Below are 19,183 nucleotides of genomic sequence, written 5' to 3'. Positions count from 1 at the left end.
TTTAAATAGGGGTAATTTTTCAGAAGATACAGTAAATTAAGTAGTGTTAGTAGTGGGTGATATCATGTAAACACTGTCATGATTTTGTGTAAAAATTTTGTCATTTGTAAACTATAAATGACATGGATTCTACATTGTAACTGATGTGATGTTCTATAAAGTGGTTTTAATTTTTTTTTTAAAAGGCAAAAATTAGTTTGTTTCTTTATTCAACTTTTGAACAGTGGTACTCAGTCAGTACATATTCAGTAAATGCAAATTATTTACATGACAGTGCACTTCAGGCATAAATCTAGACCCCTAGATAAAACATTATGTGTCATTCCCACGACCCACAGCTTTACTGTGTTCCAGCAAAGTATCCAATAGCAGTGACAACTCCTCCACAGTAGCAGGTGGGATTTTTCTTTTTTGAGGACGGCTCCTTTTACCTTTCAATACGGATGGTCTGTTTATGTTTTGATCAAGAGCCTTTTTTTGGGGCAGCTGAAGAGGAGAAGTCTATCTTATGGCCAACCTCTGGCTGTATCTTGGTCATTTTACCAGGCAAAACCCAGTATGCAGGTTCATCTGTAACAGTCCTTGTGCCACAGATCCGCATAGTTGCTTCTACATTAAACAGAAGAGCAGCGACATGGGTGCAGGTCTCTCACGACTCGCCATACAGGTGCAGTGGGCAGCTTCAACCTTCCCTGTGATGCTCACAGTGACCCATGGCTGCAATGCTGGTTCATTCAGTCTCTGAGAGTGCAGCACCTGAAACACACACAAAGTTAATTTAAAGACAAGAACTAATGAGCCAAGGCCGACACAAATGTGTTTTATCTACTTTATCATAAATGTAACAAAGTGTTTAGAAAGTTAGCACATACATGTAATTTTTCATTTTTTTTATGCATCCATCTATAGAACGCTGCATGTTATATTCTAAATCTGCCTGTTCTCTGTCAGAAACCTGCCTGCAGAAAATGAACCTAAAGTATGTAATGCAAGGATGTCATCACTTTCAAGATGGAGAAAGCATAAAGTGACAATTATGAATCACTTAATATGATAAGGAGATTCTGCAGGTCATTAATCAATGTATAAAACTAAAGATGTATTTTTAGTGACACAGGATACAAATATGGAAGCAAGATGTATAATTAGAATTATTTATAACAAATATGAATAAATTCTTGCAATTTCTTTAACCATAAAGAATAACAAAATTCTTCAGGACAATGTCACATCAATGCACTGAACTCACTATGTTATCCCTCTAACAGCCTCCACATGTTCTCACTGTAATTTCCCCTCATGAATGAATTTATGCTGCACTAATGTGAATGTTCGGAGGGAAATCAAACGCATTTCACTCGCAGTACTCGAGCTGACTTACCTTTGTTTGAATGACGACTTGTACGCGCTGACTCCACAGACAAGGTATGAAAATATGTCAGGCTACGTCAATAGCGGTTGGTCTTCAGGGTTTCTACTCCACAGCCGTATTTCATACGGGTCCACATTTCCAATGCACGCTATTTCTGCAGGTACCGCTGCTTCGCCTCTGGACGCAATCGGTCTCCATACAGTCCATTCATTCTCTTTTGAGCTGTTTTTAAGCATTTTTCTTGTCCTCGTCGTTCCAACACAGTGTATTTGTTTGGATTCGTAGACCCCGAAAATGGCGCCGCGCTCCCACGATGCATTGCGGCGTGACGTCAACTCCAAAGCTTGCGTTCAATCGGAAATCGGAAGTACGTCACCAATCAGCTTCCGTTGCCATTTTGACGAGAAGAGCTGAGAGCCTGGTGGGACTGCGTGTTTATCGTTCGTAGGTTTAATTTGAACAAAACAACCCGTCACAATGGCTATGCAAGCAGCAAAACGCGCTAATGTAAGTGTGAAAAAGTGGGACTGTGAATTTTGGGATAAATAGAGCTTCAAAAACATTAGCTCAGTTAGCTTCAAAGCTATCCTTAGCGTGTGTTAGCGTACGGTTAGCCGCTTAGCACGTTAGCAAAATGAAAACAACAACACTGTATCGTAACTTTTCTTGTTGGTGCTTTTTATGATGTCGCTCTTTAGCACACAGTTAAAGTCATCTTCTGTCTGAGATGATTGATGCTGTTCGGGCTGTGGTCGTTGGTTTAAATATCTGAGTTATATATGTAAGGGCAGCAGGGGGTTGACGGGGCCGGTGGGTAAAATAAAATAGGAAGCCATGAAGTTTGTCTGAAAATAAAACAGTTTACCACTGATTTAACCTAACTCCGACAAAGTTTGAGTTAAATGTCTACAAGCTACGTTTCCTCAGTAGCTTTGTGTTGAATACTCTTTGAATGCTCGTCGCTAGTTGTAACCTCAACAGTGTTTATTTACCCGAACTGTTTTATTGTTTTTTGTTTTGTGCTGTAGATCCGATTACCTCCTGAGGTGAACAGAATCCTGTATGTCCGGAATCTTCCTTATAAGATCACAGCAGAGGAAATGTATGATATCTTTGGGAAATATGGACCAATACGACAAATCAGAACGTAAGTGTTTCACTGTAGATTTTCAGAAATAGCAGTTGAAGTTCATGAAGAAGTGTGTGTGTGTTTGTTTGTGTGTGTGTGTGTGAGAGAGAGAGTGATGCTTTAAAAAAGTCATATTTTGGAGTTGGACTCCACGTTTATCTGTCTTTGTCTATTTTTGATCAATATCTATAAATGTTATTCATGTCTCTCTATTATTTAAAGTGGACATAAAAACACTACATGTTCCTGCTACTTTAGTATACATTAGCTAACTAGTCACAGAACTGATAACTCCGTAAAAAACAAGTACATTAGTGTGTTCACAGTGAGAATAGACGGACCAAAACCAAAAAAAATAGCAGCCTCAGAGGAAGAGGTGCCATATTTTTTGAAACCCTAATTCCTTCTTTTGCTGTAAAAATGCTTTTTATAAATTAAATGGGGGTTTTATAATTCATTCGTAAAGAAATTACGCTATTTTGCAAAACAAATTGGCCTTCCTCATCTAATAGTTTTGTATTATGGAACACATTATTTGTTCAAAGTCTTATCTAAATTTGAATTTGATGGTAATTTTATTGAGTTAGAGCACTGACCGCAAGAAACCACAACCTATGACCACCACGACTGAATTTCTGAAGCCTTTCCTCTAAACAGGTCCAGCAGACAGGGTTGCCCCCTGTCTGCTGGACTCTTGTATTAGCCCGGAGCTTCTAGCTAAACTTTTTTTTAATATCTCCAGTTAAGATCTTTTCTTAAAGCCATTTGGTTAAAAACTGCTCCATGAAGGAAACTCTCCTTTCCCCCCTTTATCCCCAATCGGGATAAAGGGGGGAAATATTTAGCAAATGTAGCACGCTTTCTTAAAGTTGTGTTTTCAGCATGCAGGCAGTGGGCAAATTTAAGTGAATGTCCCTGGATCTGATGACAGTTCATTCCAGTAAAACCTCCACAACAAGTCAAAAACAGTATAAATCCAAAGATAGTCTGACCATAACCTCAAACAAGTAAATAACGGCTAAAATCACAGTGTTTTTTAAATTCAGTCAGCCTAAGGTTAGTGACGATGAGGTTGCTAAAAGTTCCACTGCTGATGAGAAGAAAGATGGTCCTGACCAGAGCTCTGACGCTGCCAGGGTTCTTCAAGAACATAAAACCCAACCAACCTGTGTGCACACTGTTATTTGCTTTTATGCATGTCCATGTGATTGTTCAGTGCAATGGCACCAGCTGCACATGCACGGTCCCAGAACTATAAGGTTACTATACTGGCATGTCCCAAAGGTTGTATAATCCCTGTCTTGCAGCGAGAGAGCTCCTGGATGTCCTGGCCAGTAAAGTAATAATTAAAAAAAAAAAAAGTCCACTTTATTCAGCTCAGAGGAGTTATAACACTTAATAAACAAACCACCCTGTTGTCATGTGTATCCAATAATAACACAGAAAATAAGAGAGTGCTAAGAAAACAGGAAAATGCCCCACTGTTACCCACCATCAGGTGTAGGTCTTGTAATGATTTCCTGTGTCTGATGTTTTTTCATAGAGGGAACACGCCTGAAACAAGAGGAACAGCTTATGTCGTATATGAAGACATCTTTGATGCCAAGAACGCCTGTGACCACCTGTCAGGCTTCAATGTCTGCAATCGTTACCTCGTGGTCCTCTACTACAACGCAAACAGAGTACGTATGAGCATTACATCACTGCAGGCACAAAGGTCTTCCGGACCAAATGGTTCTTGGAGGTCCCTGAAAGTAACTCTGTTCCCTCAAGCTACATAGATAGCTTCAAGGCTTCTTAATGTTTGCATTTGAGCCGACAGTATGACTGCTGACATGAACTAACAGCCAGCTGGTGATTGACACAGCAAAACATCCAATATGATGGTGATGAGAGTTGTGTCATTGCTTTCCTGATGATAGTAGAGCTAGAGTGAGAGGAACAGGGTAGCTGTAGCACTACCCCCCTCATTCACTTAAATGCATTTATGCTACATTGAGATGAAGCAGATGTGTTGTTGAGGCTGTAAATACAGCGGGTGAGGCTTTTTTAACTTTGTTGTAATCCTTTGTTTTCAGTCTTCACTTTTTCAGTGTTTAGATGCCAAAGGCAGAAAATCAAGTGTAATTGTGCTTTAATGAGTCAGTATTTTGTTGTATTTCCTCAGTTACTGATAAACATGTATAAGGTCTTAAAGTTCCCCAAACTATCCCTGCAGAGCAGACACACAAATGAGAACAAAGTGCGCTCACATTTTTATAAAATATGAACAGAATATTCATGTACTTTTTTTTTTAAATCAACTCTTTTCGCAGGCTTTCCAGAAAATGGACACAAAAAAGAAAGAAGAACAGCTGAAGTTGCTAAAAGAGAAATACGGCATCAACACAGACCCTCCAAAGTAGTCTTCATAAAGGCTTTATTTTCAGTTCTAGATGTGACATGTTGCTCTGTTTGGACTGGTTTGTTCTAGTACAGTTGTTGGTTATACATCCTTGTTTTGGTTTTCTGATTTTCATGATCAAATCTGTGTGAACCTGGTTACACCGTCAGTATTTGAGTTCAGACCAGGGCAAAATCTGCTTGTCAGTTTAACTTAAAAATTTTGTTGTGTTCCTGTCAAAGTGATTGACAAGCAAGACAACCTCTTTAGCAGGAGACACGTCCTAGTTTTCACCCAGGGCAACATGTTAAAGTCTGCATTGCTTTACTCTGCATTTTTTTCTCTCCATACTTTTAATTTAAAGCTGACCGTGGGTTTTTCATTTCTATAAAATAAATCTTTTTTTCTAAAAGCTGCCATCTCCTTGTGTTTTTAACATACTGTAGATGTAATTTAGTGGAAATGCTGTCCTCTGCGTGAACCCATTTAGATCAATGGACTGTGCATTTTCCACATTTGCACAAGGGTTAGTGGGTCGCCTGATTCTTAGTTTGCCTCAGGCTTTAAATGGCTTGTGATGCAGTCCCTGGGGTTTTAGTGGGATGATGAGTGTGGAGATGAGAGCTGCTAAGTGAACTCTGTGCAGTCAGTGGTGTGTCAGAGTCATTTTATTATTAAGATTAAATCGTTTCTTAATGGTGACACCTAGTGGTTGTACAAGGACATTTCAGATGATTTTATTACGTAGCTGCATCATTACAAGCTTTTCTATGCTCTCTTTTAGTAAATTAGGGAATTATTTTTATTTATACCAGTAAATCTGAAATAAGGACCCACATTTGAATTTTACACCAAGTACCTGTTAGAGCTGTCAGTAGATGTGTGGCTGAAGATCACAGCAAAGTGATTACAGTTACTGAACAGTTTGTTTTTTTAAATTATTGACAGTAGGATGTACTGTAATTAATAATAACTACAAGCTCAACACTTCTGAGGATTAATTTCTTTTTCTTAATTATACTTAACTGGAGTGTTAAGTACAGTTAAGACTAAACACATCACTTCTGACATTCAGTGAACTGAAAACATCGTTTTATTGCCGTGGTTCTTTAGAAGTGAACAATCCCAGTTTGCGCTTGGAGGACTCACAAATGTAAAGTGGAATCTTTAATCCAGGTTTTGTACACTTTATATATTTCCTTTGTATACTTTTACAATGGAAGTTGAAATATAGTGAAACTGGAAATAATTGGGATTGAATTGGAAATAATTAATGTAGGCTAAAACCTACCAACCTACCTTGAGTGTAGCTGTGAGTAAATGTGCTTGATTTTACACATTTGTGTTCAACAGAACGTTTTCACAGGACTCTCTTTATTTTTGTGTAGTTTATTTTGGGTAACTCCATCACCATTTGTGTGAGGCAACACGCTCACACAAAGACGTTTGACGTGTTTTATTATTTGTTTGTAGGGTTTTTTTTCTTGTTGATGACCTTCCAGCTGTTACTGCTGAATGTCTGCCTAGGAACAGAAAACTTGATCAGGCCAGTTTGGTTAAACCAACAGATGTGTATCCCAGTGTGTAGGAGAACGCACATATACACTGTGATAAATAAACATTTTGAGTACACGTCGTGTTTCTTAGGCCGAGAGTCCTGAGTGCTTTTTAAAACTCTCAGGTAACACCAAGTGATTGCAGAGGGGACTGAATAACCACACCATTTTTTTTTTTTTTTTTTTTTTTTGTTATATATTTTTAAAAAAAATTTAAAAAAGATTTTTAAATTATTGGTTGTATGAAAAGTGCTGAAATATCTTATTTATTAGTTGGTATTTCTACAGTATTGATTTAGTATCAATAAAGATCATCAGATAAGCTGTGTGTTTAGTTTGGCTTAATATGTAAACCCTTAATGATGGTGTGACTTCAGGGGTCAATTAGCAGCACGATATAAAGGCTCCCTACTAACGACATTGTTTTGCATTTGTCAGTGTCGGTGAATAAACACCTACTCGGTGTTCATTGCTCCTTACTATCTTACTTCCCATAGAAACAGTAAGAAAGTATGATATTTTTTATAGGATGGCACAGAGTCCCGTGAAAATGTTCTCTGTCATCACGGCTGCACGATGTGTAATTCATCTGTGGTCCTTGACACTGAATACACGGAGAACAGCTGAAATAATTCGAGTAATGGAAAAAGAGAACAAGTAACCAAAGAGGAGATAGTAGAAGTATTAGTTAAACTATTAAAAGTGTATGATGAAAATAAAGCTTAGACAGGAAAAACGTAAAAAGTTTAATTACAATCACTGAGAAAATCGACAGCTTTAAGAGAAACAGCTCATTTTTGGTTCCTTGGTGAACCTCTGCCGACACTTCGGAGAAACGCTGCCCGGGTCAGTCATGTGACTGAGTTCACCTCATTATTTGCAAAATGTTATATTTTTCAGTACCGTTTGAGACGAGCACTTAAGAGCTAATATTTTGAATGACATAGTAAAATGTCTCAGTTTAAACCTTTGGTATGTTTTTTATGTTCCATTGGGAATAAAAATCAAATGAATTAGCCAGAAGAACAGCTAATGCTAATATGTGTACAGTCGTGTTAGTGACACCTTTTTGTCTCGCTAGCTCTAACAACAACATCAGCAACTCCTACCTAGGTAACTATGAGGGGCCACATCAAACCGAAGGCTGGGGACCACGAGTGTGCCTCCATGATTGACCTTTAAGTAACAGAGGAGACAACAGCCCATTGAATTCCTTTTATTAGATTAAACCACAACACAGGGAGTAGTGCAGCCATGTCGTCAGGGACACAATACATGCTACAAAAGAATCCTTGTACACGGTTGCCATTGCTTACATTTGGTATCTTGATAGCAGTAAGAATAATAACAGAGTTGTAATTAGAAACATTATCTGGCCAAAGGTGTTCATGTAAAGAAGTTCAGATTAGAAACTCGACACGGGGACAAGTCACACTGCTGTAAGATGACGATGGACTGCTATGATATATCTTTATTGCAGTACTGTGTATATTATGACACGTCACGTCTCCTTTATCCTCCGCTAGCTCGTAAAATACCGGTAGTTTTACGCAGGCTGGAAAATGTCAGGGGAGGGCAAACGGGTGATTTCCAAAGCATTCTTGGGCGGGGCACTGCGCTTCACTGAACTTCTCTACACTTGGTATGCATCAGTATGTGTACAATTTGTGAGAGAAAAGGAGTAAAAAAGTACAAAAAGTCTGACTGACTGGTTAGAGAGAAAGACTTTGAGGGGTTGAGGAGGGGGGCAAAAATCGTCCGATCTACTAAACACATACAGTAAGGGCCGTCCTCTGGTAGTAATGAAACGCCATTCACTGCTCCCTTTGCTGCTTTAGCACTCATTTACTTCCACTGAAAAAGACAAACAAGACACTCCAACAGCCTAACAAACAAACAAGAAAAAAAACTCCTCTGAAGTCATCGTGATGATATGCAACCCGTGGGCGAGCTGGAAAGAAGTGGATGCGATGGTAACGTAGAACAATCTAACTCCAGCTGAAGTGTTTTAGCTCCAGTGCTTCCGCTTTACTTCAAAAATCCTCCATGTTCAACATCTGTTAATTCGTATGATGACTGGATTGTTGTGTTTCAGTGCGCGTGGAGCAGGGGTTTAGTTCTTAGCAACATATACCACACCTAATCTACAAGGAAACATGCTCCCACAGTTAAAGCAGTCAAAAGAAAACGTCTCAACAAATCACAAAAAAACCTACATCCCATACGACGGACTGACTGCGGTCAACTTTTTCCTCCCTAGTCAGTAAAAATCGTCTCTCCCGGTTCTCCCACCACCAAAGTGTCATCACGCTGCTCCGATAAGGCTTCCTGTCTTCGATCATAGGATGCAAAATGAGGAGCTTTTTTTTTTTAAGGCAGAACCTAAAGGCATGCAAATTAACTACATTTACAGTATTTACCGACAGTACGAGCATGTTTTCGGAAGGAAAAGTTGGACAAAATCCATCTCTTCTAGAGCTATTGGTACTTGAGACGATGGATAGAGTGTCTTATTGGAGGCAGATACATTATCATAGGAATTTGGTTCGGTTGACATTACTCGATATAATGAAACACACACAGCTAGCGCCAGTAAACTCGGAACAATAAATAGAGTAGCGGCAAATTCAACGTAGCACATCACTGATGCGCAAGCTCCAGTAGAATGAACCTGTATGGAAAATACTTTGCACACTTCACATTTTGGCAGTTGATCTTTAAATAATTTAAATATATATTCATATTTATAGATCTATATATATGTATATATATATATATATAATAATAATTGTGCGAGGTGTTTATATGTAGTGAGAGTTGTGTGTTTGTGTGTGTGTGTGTGTATGTGTGTTTGTACTGTGAGTGCGCACCCGTACCGTTGGCACCTGCACACTAGTTGTATATTGTGTGTAGATCTTTAATAGCAAATAACATTCTCATGCACACGAGTGTTTCAAACACAAGAAGCAGATCCATTGAAAGGTAGTCCAAGCATATATAGAGATTTTTTTCAGTGGAAATAGCTGCAAACTGAATGGAACATGAAATTCTTTCTGTGCAGTCCGTGGCGGCTGGTGGAGCGCTCCGCTCGCCCTCCGGCCTATTTCTGGAGGTCACACTGCAGCAGTAATACGATGGACGGGTCGCTCTTGGCCGCCTCTTTGAACTCCTCCAGCGTGATCTGATCGTCGTTGTTCTTATCCATTTTGGAGAAGATCTTGTCCACCCTCTGCTCGGGCGTCAGGCCGTCCTCGTTCATCTTCATCATGATCACCGTGCCCACCATCTTGTAGATGGCCTGCAGGGGGAGGAAGAGGGCAGAAGACTTTTAGAGTACGCTTCAAAGTTTTCTTCAGCTGCCAGTCTCTAAATCAGGGGTCTCAAACCTGTGGCTCTTTTTTCCAAATAATCCCGAGTAACAATGTCTAACATGGATTTATACACATGTCTAAATGACTTGTCTTTATTCCCCATAGCTACGGATTCCAAGTGTTTTAAAAAGTACTGGTAAAGTGCTTGTCACTGCAAGTCTCATTCACAAACACATTCATTTAGATTTGTTTGCTTTCACCATCAATGCTGCTGACGTAAAGCTAGAGTGTGTAGAATCTCTCCACTAGATCACAGATTGCGGTTAAATGAATACTGTGTTCTTGCCCCTCCCACTTCAAGCGTCAACGGTGGCCTCGGTAGGACAAACAACTCTCGCTGTCATTTATCTCTAGTGAGTGTAGTTACTCTGTCCATGACTGTCCGTTTACCTCAGCTGGTAATATATGTTCCTCTCGAGGAGGCTGTAAAACTTTGAGAAACTAGCATGATACGAGTCGATAAGTCAATGACAGCAATACTGAGGTTGTGTTAGCTGTTAGCTTCTGTTAGCCTGTTAGATACTATTAGCTGCTGTTAGCCTGTTAGATACTATTAGCTGCTGTTAGCCTGTTAGATACTATTAGCTGCTGTTAGCAGACGTTAAAGATGCTTTACATTGTTGAGCTCGGACACTTAGCAATACACAATAATAATCTGAAAGAGCTATTTGTGATCTTAAAATTTAAAGTAACTTCTATCATAAGTGTACCACACATGTGGGGGCTCTCTAGCCACAGTCCACCACAAATGGAACTATACGTTGTGCTGACACAGTCCACAACAACTATGACAAACATGCTCCTTACTGTTTTTTCCAACTAAGTATTTTTCTTCTTCTATGATGGATTAACTCAAAGAGAGAAACTCCTCTGCAAACACAAGGACAACAGGTAAACACTTGTAGTTATAGCCAGTCTGCTGCAGAGCTTTCACATGTGGTTTAGCTAAACCTATCCAGGATGCTGAAGTATGAAGTTGCTTATAAGTGGTGACTTTGATAGTAAAGTTTGCTGTAATGTCTATCTGGAGGTTCTATTTGTTGGTATAATTGGATATACTGATCAAAATAAAACTAGAATAACACAATATCTGCAACCTGTGCTGACTATAGATGTTGTTAGTGATGTTCACCCACATGACCGACAGGGTGAAATACAAATCTGTGCAAGTTTCCTCTGAAAAAGCATGAACACCGTCTCTCCTCTATTACTGCTGACACATTACATTTTATCGCTTTTTCAAAGCTTTTTAATTATATGTCTTTTCCAGTCAGAGAGACATTGAAATATATATTTTTCAGATCGCCTACAGGGGGAGAACGAACACTGCATATTTTCCTTCAGCTGTCACATTCTAATGTTTTCGGGTGTCTTTCAGTTTCTGCTAGGAGACATAATGTGACGTTACTGTTCAGAACATAACAACGGTGAACAACTTCACATTATTACTAATGTTTGCCTGCATGAAACAGTGGGAAATGCCTTTGGGAAGCATGAAAATGACCTGAATGCTGAATATGAAGGGGCATCAATTCTCTGTTTCTCCAAATGGGATATTATTGATCCTTACACAAGGATCATGAAAGAATGATAAAATAATGGATGCCTCAATGCAAACAGGTCGAGGGGCAGGCGTGGCCGGAATTACAGATGAGTCTGCTCCAAACATGGACGTTTGTCTTTAGTTGCAAATTGTTTGAATAACCTGTGTCTCAGATTTGACAGCCTCAGCTCGGCGCTCAGTAACCAAAGTACAAAAAAAGTTGTCCTGGTGACTCAGCAAGTTACAAAGCTAACAAAGTATAAGGCTGTCCAAGTAAAAATAATCAAAACCCTTTAACCGCTTCAGAAAGCGTGTAACCACATTATACCTCGATGATCTCCAGCATCTCCACCCGTGTGATTTTGCCGTCTCCATCCAGGTCGTACATGTTGAAAGCCCAGTTAAGCTTCTGCTCGAAACTGCCCCGGGATGTGATGGACAGTGCGCAGATGAACTCTCTGAAGTCGATCGTGCCATCGCCGTTCTTGTCGAAGGTCCTGAAGGCATGCTGGGCAAACTTGGACGCATCGCCATAAGGGAAGAACTACGAAGAAAGAGAAAAGGGTGGGAATGTACTCGGGTATATGTTTCTATGATTCAGTCATTTGAAGTCATTGGACACAAGAGCCTTTAGATAATGTTTTAGAAATACAACCTCTAGTGTTTTTCACACGAGTGGCCAAATAATGTACAAACATGGTGTCTCTTGGGAACATGGTGGCAAAGAATTGCTTGCATTTACAATCAGTAAACACTGATTATCTTGGGCGGCTAAATGAACTTCGATTTCCTATTGCAACCCAGTGTTTTGTAGGCTGTACCTTTGCAAGTGTTCTCATTAGATTCACCAAGGAAAATGACAGTAATTGTTCCAGGTTGTCTGTTTGGCAGTAGGATTACTCAAAGTTGTGGACAAATGTGCACAAAGATTTAGCACAAGTGTTGGCTGAACTTCTGAAGCCAATCTGAGATGGATGAACTGAACTAACAAAAGACTCGATATCTTTGTGGATCCAGCCTTGGTCGAGGTTTTCAGTCTCACGTGGCTGTTGCTGTGTATTCATGTGCAGGTTTATACAACTATCCATACTGTAAAGATGTCCTGGATAGCTGTCACTTCACAACGCCCAGAGCCTGCAGTCTTTTCTTAAATTCTAGTTCCAAAATAGGCAACACTGATTACACATGGCGTGTTCATGGGTCCCCGAAGGTGAACCCAGGCTTTCCCATGAGAAATGAACATCAGGATCTCTGACACAAGTCACAGCTAGAACTACTGTACACTTTAGCTCCAAGAGATATTCACACGGCTGATTTATCCTGACATGTGTGACTTTCATGCGGTTCCAAGTTACGCGACCTTTTCCCTCACAGCTTCGTTTTGCCGGACTTCCCTGCTGATGACGATCTGATGTCTGATACATGTGCATCTGTTGGCTATGCGGCTGTTAACGTGAGGATGATGATATTCACCTGCGAGCGTGGTAGAGCCCATACTTTTACCATTTCATCAAACCTAATTAAATCAATGTTTTGTAATTACTTTAGTGATTAATTTACTTTAATTTAGCACTTTAGCCCGATTGCTAGTGAAAAATGCTGATAATTATCATCATCAGCCTTTTCAGTAGGACTACCATAGATGCTACCTTCTGGCAGTTCTGTAGATAAAACCTGAACAGGGCAATGGCCTGGTAGCATTATGTAACTAAAATCAAACCAGTTGAAGGTGTAACTATGTGCAACATAATTTCATTCGTTGAATGTTGCAGATGTTTTTATTTTACTCAGCTTTTCTCTGTTTTTGTCCACTGATGCCTAATTACACAGCCCATCTCTGCTCTATACAGTTCAGTAAAGGCACGGGATCCACTGGGTTTTACCCCCAGTAAAGTACTTGAAGCACAAAAAGTGTGTTGACAGTCGAAGCAATCCATATCATTACTGCACGCCAGCAGCATATGAACACAAGGGCAGAGATTAATGCTGTAACTGCGTGGAAGGCCACCAAGCCCCCGCTCAGCTCTTCGTCATCTACCGTACAGCACGAACCCTGTGGGTGGCTGCGAGAAGCTGAGCCATTCATTAGACATAACCTTCCATTTGACCTCCCTGGTAAAAAGTCTGGGTCGATGGTTAATCTAAGCTCGAGCGAGGCTGCTCCGAGAACTTGGGCAGGCTGCTTCAATCTTCATGGAGCAAATGGAACAAAAAAGAAATATTCCATGTTGTTTTATTACTTTTGCAGCTGATTTCACCATAACTCATTCAAGGTCAGATGCAGCCATGCGACAGACTGAACGTGTAAAATATGAGCAAAGGAATCTGTGCAAAAGAAGAAAGTCAGGTCCTCTTAAACGTTGTGTAATCTCTGCCGTGTTCACAGGCTCACATTCAGGAACCACAGCAGGCATGCATTTGTCAAGTAAAGGCGGGTACCTTCCCCATTTAATATATCTGGAAATGTCAAGACGTCCTGCTTGTACTGACATTTGCAGAACTACACAATGAGCCGGTGAGTTGAAACACAATTTTTTCTTTTTTTTTCAGTGAACCTCACATTTCCACTATCAGATTTCACTCAGAAAGAACCACTATTGTCAAAAGAAGACTGATATTTCCTTGTGCAGTAATCTTTGACAGCATGGATTTGTTCTTGGACCTTACCAGCCCTGCACACATAAAAAGCACAAGCAAGACCCCCGGCACAGCACAGAACAGAGCGGGAATCAATGACAAAGATATGGCATCGATTAAGCCGTGAAAAGCATTAAAAGTGTGAAAAGTTAAAGCTGTAACTTCAAAGTGTTGCAAAAAAGCCTGCAGATGGGTAACTGGCAGCAGTGAAATGTGGCTTGTTTTCACAACCAGTGGAGTTAAAGCAACATTAGCACTTATTTGAATTGCTAAAGTCACCCAGCTCTGTTCTGGCCAACATCAGTGTTAGACTCTGCTTTGTGTAGAAGCCTCGTGCTCCCCCATGTTCACCAGCAGGTTTGCTGTTCAGTGTTGGACATGTTGTTTACAGCAGAGCCTTTATTTAGATGAAAAATATATGGTCAGAAGTGTGGGGTCACACCACCTAATCTGTGAATTCCTGTGTTTCCACAGGTCGATAAAATCAAACACGCAGACATACTTTTAAACTCTCTGCTGACTGAGTAACTACAGAGTTATTCAGCTGTTATTCCTCCGGCGCCAACATCAGCACAATAACTGTTCACTTCAAGCTTCATAGCATAGATTTCCAAGGCTGAGCAGATCCTGTAGGTGTTGTGTGCAGGTAGCCCAGTACTCGTGTCCATACAGTGCACCTGAAGCAAAGGAGTGAACTTGTGTCCCAGACAACGTAACAATGAACTTAGTCACACAACAGAGCTCTGCAAAGCTGAATCTAGCTCCAGAGTCAGAGGATATCTCTCTACAAGCTTATCACAACAAAATTCAACCTTTGGTTTAAACGGTGATATTTTAAAAATCATAGCAGCATCCGATGGCAGCTTCGTGGCCAAAACAAACCCATCAGTTTCAAAGGCTGCAGGCAGAGGAGAGCGCCTGTCAATCATTATTCGTTATTAGCACATGCACACAGGGGCATTTAAGGACGCTTCCCAGCACTGGACTCTTGAGGGGCAACCACGAGACTGGTGACTGACAGGTTCTGTCCCTCTCTGACATCCTGTTACGTCAGACACCAGCAGCACATGTTTTGATGAAAACCTCACATAGCCTCTACACTTAAACCAAACCCTGCATGACAGATTTTCTATTTTATTCCCAAACGAAGTCCAGTCAAAGGTGTTTTTCAGTGTTCGCACCGTTGTTGAATCTGTTTTTAGCTAGTTTCCAGAGCTGTTGGTTGTATACATTCGGCTAGATCAGATCAGCTTTGGGCCAATGAGGACTGAGAAATGTAATGTTCTGTTGTTTAAAAGCCAATGTAATGATACTGCAATACACCGAAAATGAACTGGAAGTGTAATGACTCAATGACTCTCACATACTAAAGTGATGACTTATGCAGCATATAGTTCTTTGTTTACACATCCAGACACATTCGTTAGGTGTTTGTGCCGCGTTAGGTTACAGGACAGCACAGAAGCTCTGATCATGGCAGCACAAGAGCATCCTCTAAGCGCCACATCCACAGAGGCAGGAGTCCACTGACTATATCCCCCATGCAGACTGTTCAAAAGTGCCCCAGAGACTCAGCACAGAGCAGCAAGATGTTACAAGCAAGCTGGGACGGTGTGCATTGGGAGGCACAACCAAGTGGCTGGGCTAGTGTACAGGAACATCTGTGCCATGTATGGACTAGAAGTCCTCAAGCTCCCATAGGAGCTTCCAGTATTCCAGACAGACAAGCAGCTGCTGGCCAACCAACCACACACAGTGGTGACTGACAACGATAGATGAGAGAATCCCAGCAGACGGACAAGAAAATAAAGACATATTCGGTGCTATTAGGAGCATTAGGCCCTGTAGCCCTGAACCTGGAACAGTGACTCCAGCAGATTCCAGGCACAACATCAGAACTTTGAGGAACAGCTAAGATGCACAGAAACCTCAAACTCCCAGGCCTCTGCTACAGGACCTATACATGCATGTATACATGTGTCGGTATACTCATCAACTACAGCAAGCCAAAGCTTTCATACAAGTTAGAAAACAATCTGCTGCAGTTTCTGCAGCTAGCAATCACAGACATGTGCCCATGTGTGCAGCAGACAGTCTCGTCACACTCTTGAAACAAGGATGCTGCCCTATCCTCCAATAAGACTAACAACCCAGCACGCACAAACTGTCTGCAATCAAGACTGGGGGAGGAGACAAGGCCATGAATCCTAATGGGAAAATAGATTGCAGTGAGTTGGAGATTTCAAAAAAGAGAGAGAAGGATGAGGGATGAAACGATAGAGAGTAAGGTTAGACCGTGTTAGCTTGGGTTATAAAATTGCCCAGCCGCAATGAGGTCCCACCCATGTAAATTTTGCTGCAGTGCGAGCCGATCAGACTGCAGTGGGAATTTTAGAGAAGTTCAGAAGAGAAAAGATATGCGGGGGAGGAGGGTGTCAGCGGGCACAGAGATGAGAAGAATTTGAAAAGAAAAAAAGGAGCGAGACAGACAAAGTGTGAGAGGGAGAGCGGCAGAGACAGAGTTTAGACCCATGATCCAGGTCCTTATCTGCCCTTTCAGAGAAGCCACACTAATGCGAGGATGGAAGTCCCAGGGACAGCCAGTGCGAGCCTGCTTGCACGCACGGGGCGCTTTATGCATAAATGCAAAGTGGCTTCCTTCCCACGAGCGCTGCCTCCTTCCCCCGTACGGTTCTGCCTCAGATCATCTGCCCAAGCCCGGAGGAACGGGAGGAGGCACGTGGACCTACGGGACGATGTGGGAAGAGTTGAGGAGAGGGGGGAGGAGGCTAAGTGAGAGGGAAGAGGAAAGGTGTCAAGGAAGAGATGCGGGAAGGATGTTTAAGGGGTGGGAGGGGAACGAGAGAACGCCACTGGAGTTCCCCAACAATCTGCTAAGTTACGAAGCAGTTAGGTAAAAATGAAGAAAGAGCAAACCGCACAGGCGACAACAGAACGTTCACTAGATGGCACGCAATTACAGTTTAACAACCAAAAATGACCCCGTCACCACTTGAAGGGACTGTGTCCTCGACTTTACACTTACAGATATTAGGCTGTTAACGTCTCCAGTAAGTCGTACTCTCCTGCTGATCTGGCAGCCGTTTGCTGTTATGGCTGTTTGCAGTCGGCCATCAAAGGACGGGCTCAGTGCCAGAGCGCTCAGCCAAGGGCCAGGCGCACAGGCGCAGCTGCTCTAATACAGGCTAATGTCGCAAGGTTTGCATGTGTGTGTGTGTGTGTGTCAAGGCTGATTCTGTCAAACAAGCACACACCACCTGAAACATGCTGCTGGCAAATGGAACATTAAAGCCTTTATAATGCGCTGCAAGCTGGCACTGGTGCTGATCCAAACGCTGGGAGGCAGGGAGACTGGGCGAGAGAGAGAGGACAGGAAACGACTGTGGGAGAGAAACCGAGGACGTGAGAGAGAAAGACACTCAATCGTCACACTTAACTGAAGGCCATTTCACACTGACAGAACAGTGAACGACTGCAGGATCATGGAGCAGATGAAGATTGCAGCTCCAAAGCGCTGTGAAACTGCGCACGCAGGTGACTCAACCCTCAAACGAGCTCATCAGTGACAACCAGCAAAATGACTTGTGTTTGATTCCAAAATAACTTCCAGGAAGTGTTTGATCCGCATTTCTCTTTAGCTCAACTCGGTGCGCTGACGGCTCTTCAGATAAGCGTTCGGCTGGACGCAGATCCTGCAGCTTAAAGCTTTGAGTGATGACATCACAAGGGTCAGCATTTAAATGTGCTGAAGATATTATATTTACTATCCACAGTTTCTGATACAGTTTGGAAGCTGCTAATACTGAAACTGCTGTACTGTTATCTGTGTGTGTGAAACTGATGAGAAGCAGCAGATAAGGATGAACTGTTTGGCATTTCTCTGTAGTTTGAGCTAAACTTGCCACCCATGACAAACTCTGCAGTCAATCCAAATCCCCGGACCTTTAACCAAGAAGTATTTTTATTTTGACCAGCGCTGTCAAGTTTCTGTTACCTCTCTCTGAGCTTTCAAGCTCATCTTGCTAATGAAAGTGGGCAGCACCTCCAGATCTGAGTGAAAGCTGTGGAACACGCGAGAAAGAACACGTCAGGTTGAAGTTTCATCGACTCAAATGTCCACAGTGTAGGTGAGACTAAAGATATCGTACGTTATCGGTGCACTGGCGCCAAATGGAAATTAAAAATATATATACATGCAGGTGATGTGACAGGATTATCGTAACACGCTAACTTTCATGAGTTTCTGAGCCGCCGGGCTTTTTAGTTTTTCTTACTTCAGTTACTTAGATAAGATAACAGATGATTGTATTGCAACATATTAAATATCTCACAATGACCCTATTATGATGTTATCGTGACATCATCACTCTGCAACGAGTTAAGATCACAACATATGACTAAGGCTCCAACCAACTCAGACCTAGAGACCATCTGTGATCGTTGGGCAAGCACTGGTTGCTAGGCAAAAATGAGAATTCCCTGACCAGCGAGTGAGTGATTGGTGTAAAACTGACTGCTAAAGCCCTACTCACACATGGGTCAGTGCCCCCCCCCTAGCAACTCCAAGTTACTATGGAAAAGTAAGTATTAAACAACTGGTTGTTGGAGGTCATACATGAAAAACTGCTTTTAAACAGAAACAGGAGACTCTGACAGTCACGACGTAAACTCCTGTACAGTGAGGTAATCTGAAGCTATTCCTGGAAGCAAATCATAAAAATCCATCAGTAAATTTAGTGCTGATATAGTACTGTATATATTTTATTACAACTGTATGCATTTTGATTATAATCTTGCCAAACAAAGCCAGTAAATGAGCTGCTTTATGTGCTGCAGACCTGTGGAAATGCCAAACCACATGACCTTATGCATTACCATTCATGCACTCGGAGTCCCACAGCGCCCGCCCTGAACCGCTTCCCTGTCGATGCCGTGCTCCGTCACTGTAACTGTTTTTCATGGATTGGGAATCATTTCAAATCTATCCCTTTCCAAATTAATCTCCTTGCTGCTTCCACAGAGCTGCACACAGTGAACATACTCGACAAACAGTTTGCTGGTCCTCCCTCCCCTTAATATGGATGGTTCAATATTTTGTCAGGGAATTAAACCCAACAGGGAGACAACAACAATAAATCAGACTTATAAATTTAGTAATAATTTATGATCTC

At 41.5% G+C, this 19,183-nt stretch overlaps 2 protein-coding genes across 3 annotated transcripts in view; one reads left to right on the top strand and one right to left on the bottom strand.

Annotated features, from left to right (window-relative positions):
• The first annotated feature begins 1,724 nt into the window (after positions 1-1,724).
• Positions 1,725-5,296, top strand: sf3b6 (splicing factor 3b, subunit 6). Its single transcript, XM_031740781.2, has 4 exons — positions 1,725-1,879; positions 2,401-2,519; positions 4,045-4,183; positions 4,817-5,296. The coding sequence occupies exons 1-4, from the start codon at positions 1,850-1,852 to the stop codon at positions 4,904-4,906; spliced, it is 378 nt and encodes a 125-aa protein (XP_031596641.1). The 5' UTR covers positions 1,725-1,849; the 3' UTR covers positions 4,907-5,296.
• Positions 5,297-7,640: 2,344 nt separating this feature from the next.
• Positions 7,641-19,183, bottom strand: part of vsnl1a (visinin-like 1a) — a 42,765-nt gene continuing 31,222 nt past the window's right edge. For both annotated transcript variants that reach the window (XM_039599241.1, XM_031740821.2), the window contains exons 4-5: positions 11,683-11,898; positions 7,641-9,738 (exon numbers count right to left, since the gene is read on the bottom strand). In XM_039599241.1, the coding sequence (XP_039455175.1) occupies positions 9,541-9,738; positions 11,683-11,898 (414 nt within the window). In that variant the 3' untranslated portion in view covers positions 7,641-9,540. The remainder of the gene's footprint in view (positions 9,739-11,682; positions 11,899-19,183) is intronic.

This window comes from Oreochromis aureus, linkage group 15, assembly GCF_013358895.1.
Source record: "Oreochromis aureus strain Israel breed Guangdong linkage group 15, ZZ_aureus, whole genome shotgun sequence".
In the NCBI taxonomy this organism is placed as follows: domain Eukaryota; kingdom Metazoa; phylum Chordata; class Actinopteri; order Cichliformes; family Cichlidae; genus Oreochromis; species Oreochromis aureus.
Note: the sequence above shows the minus strand (reverse complement) of the source record. Positions and strands in the feature narration are given on the sequence as shown.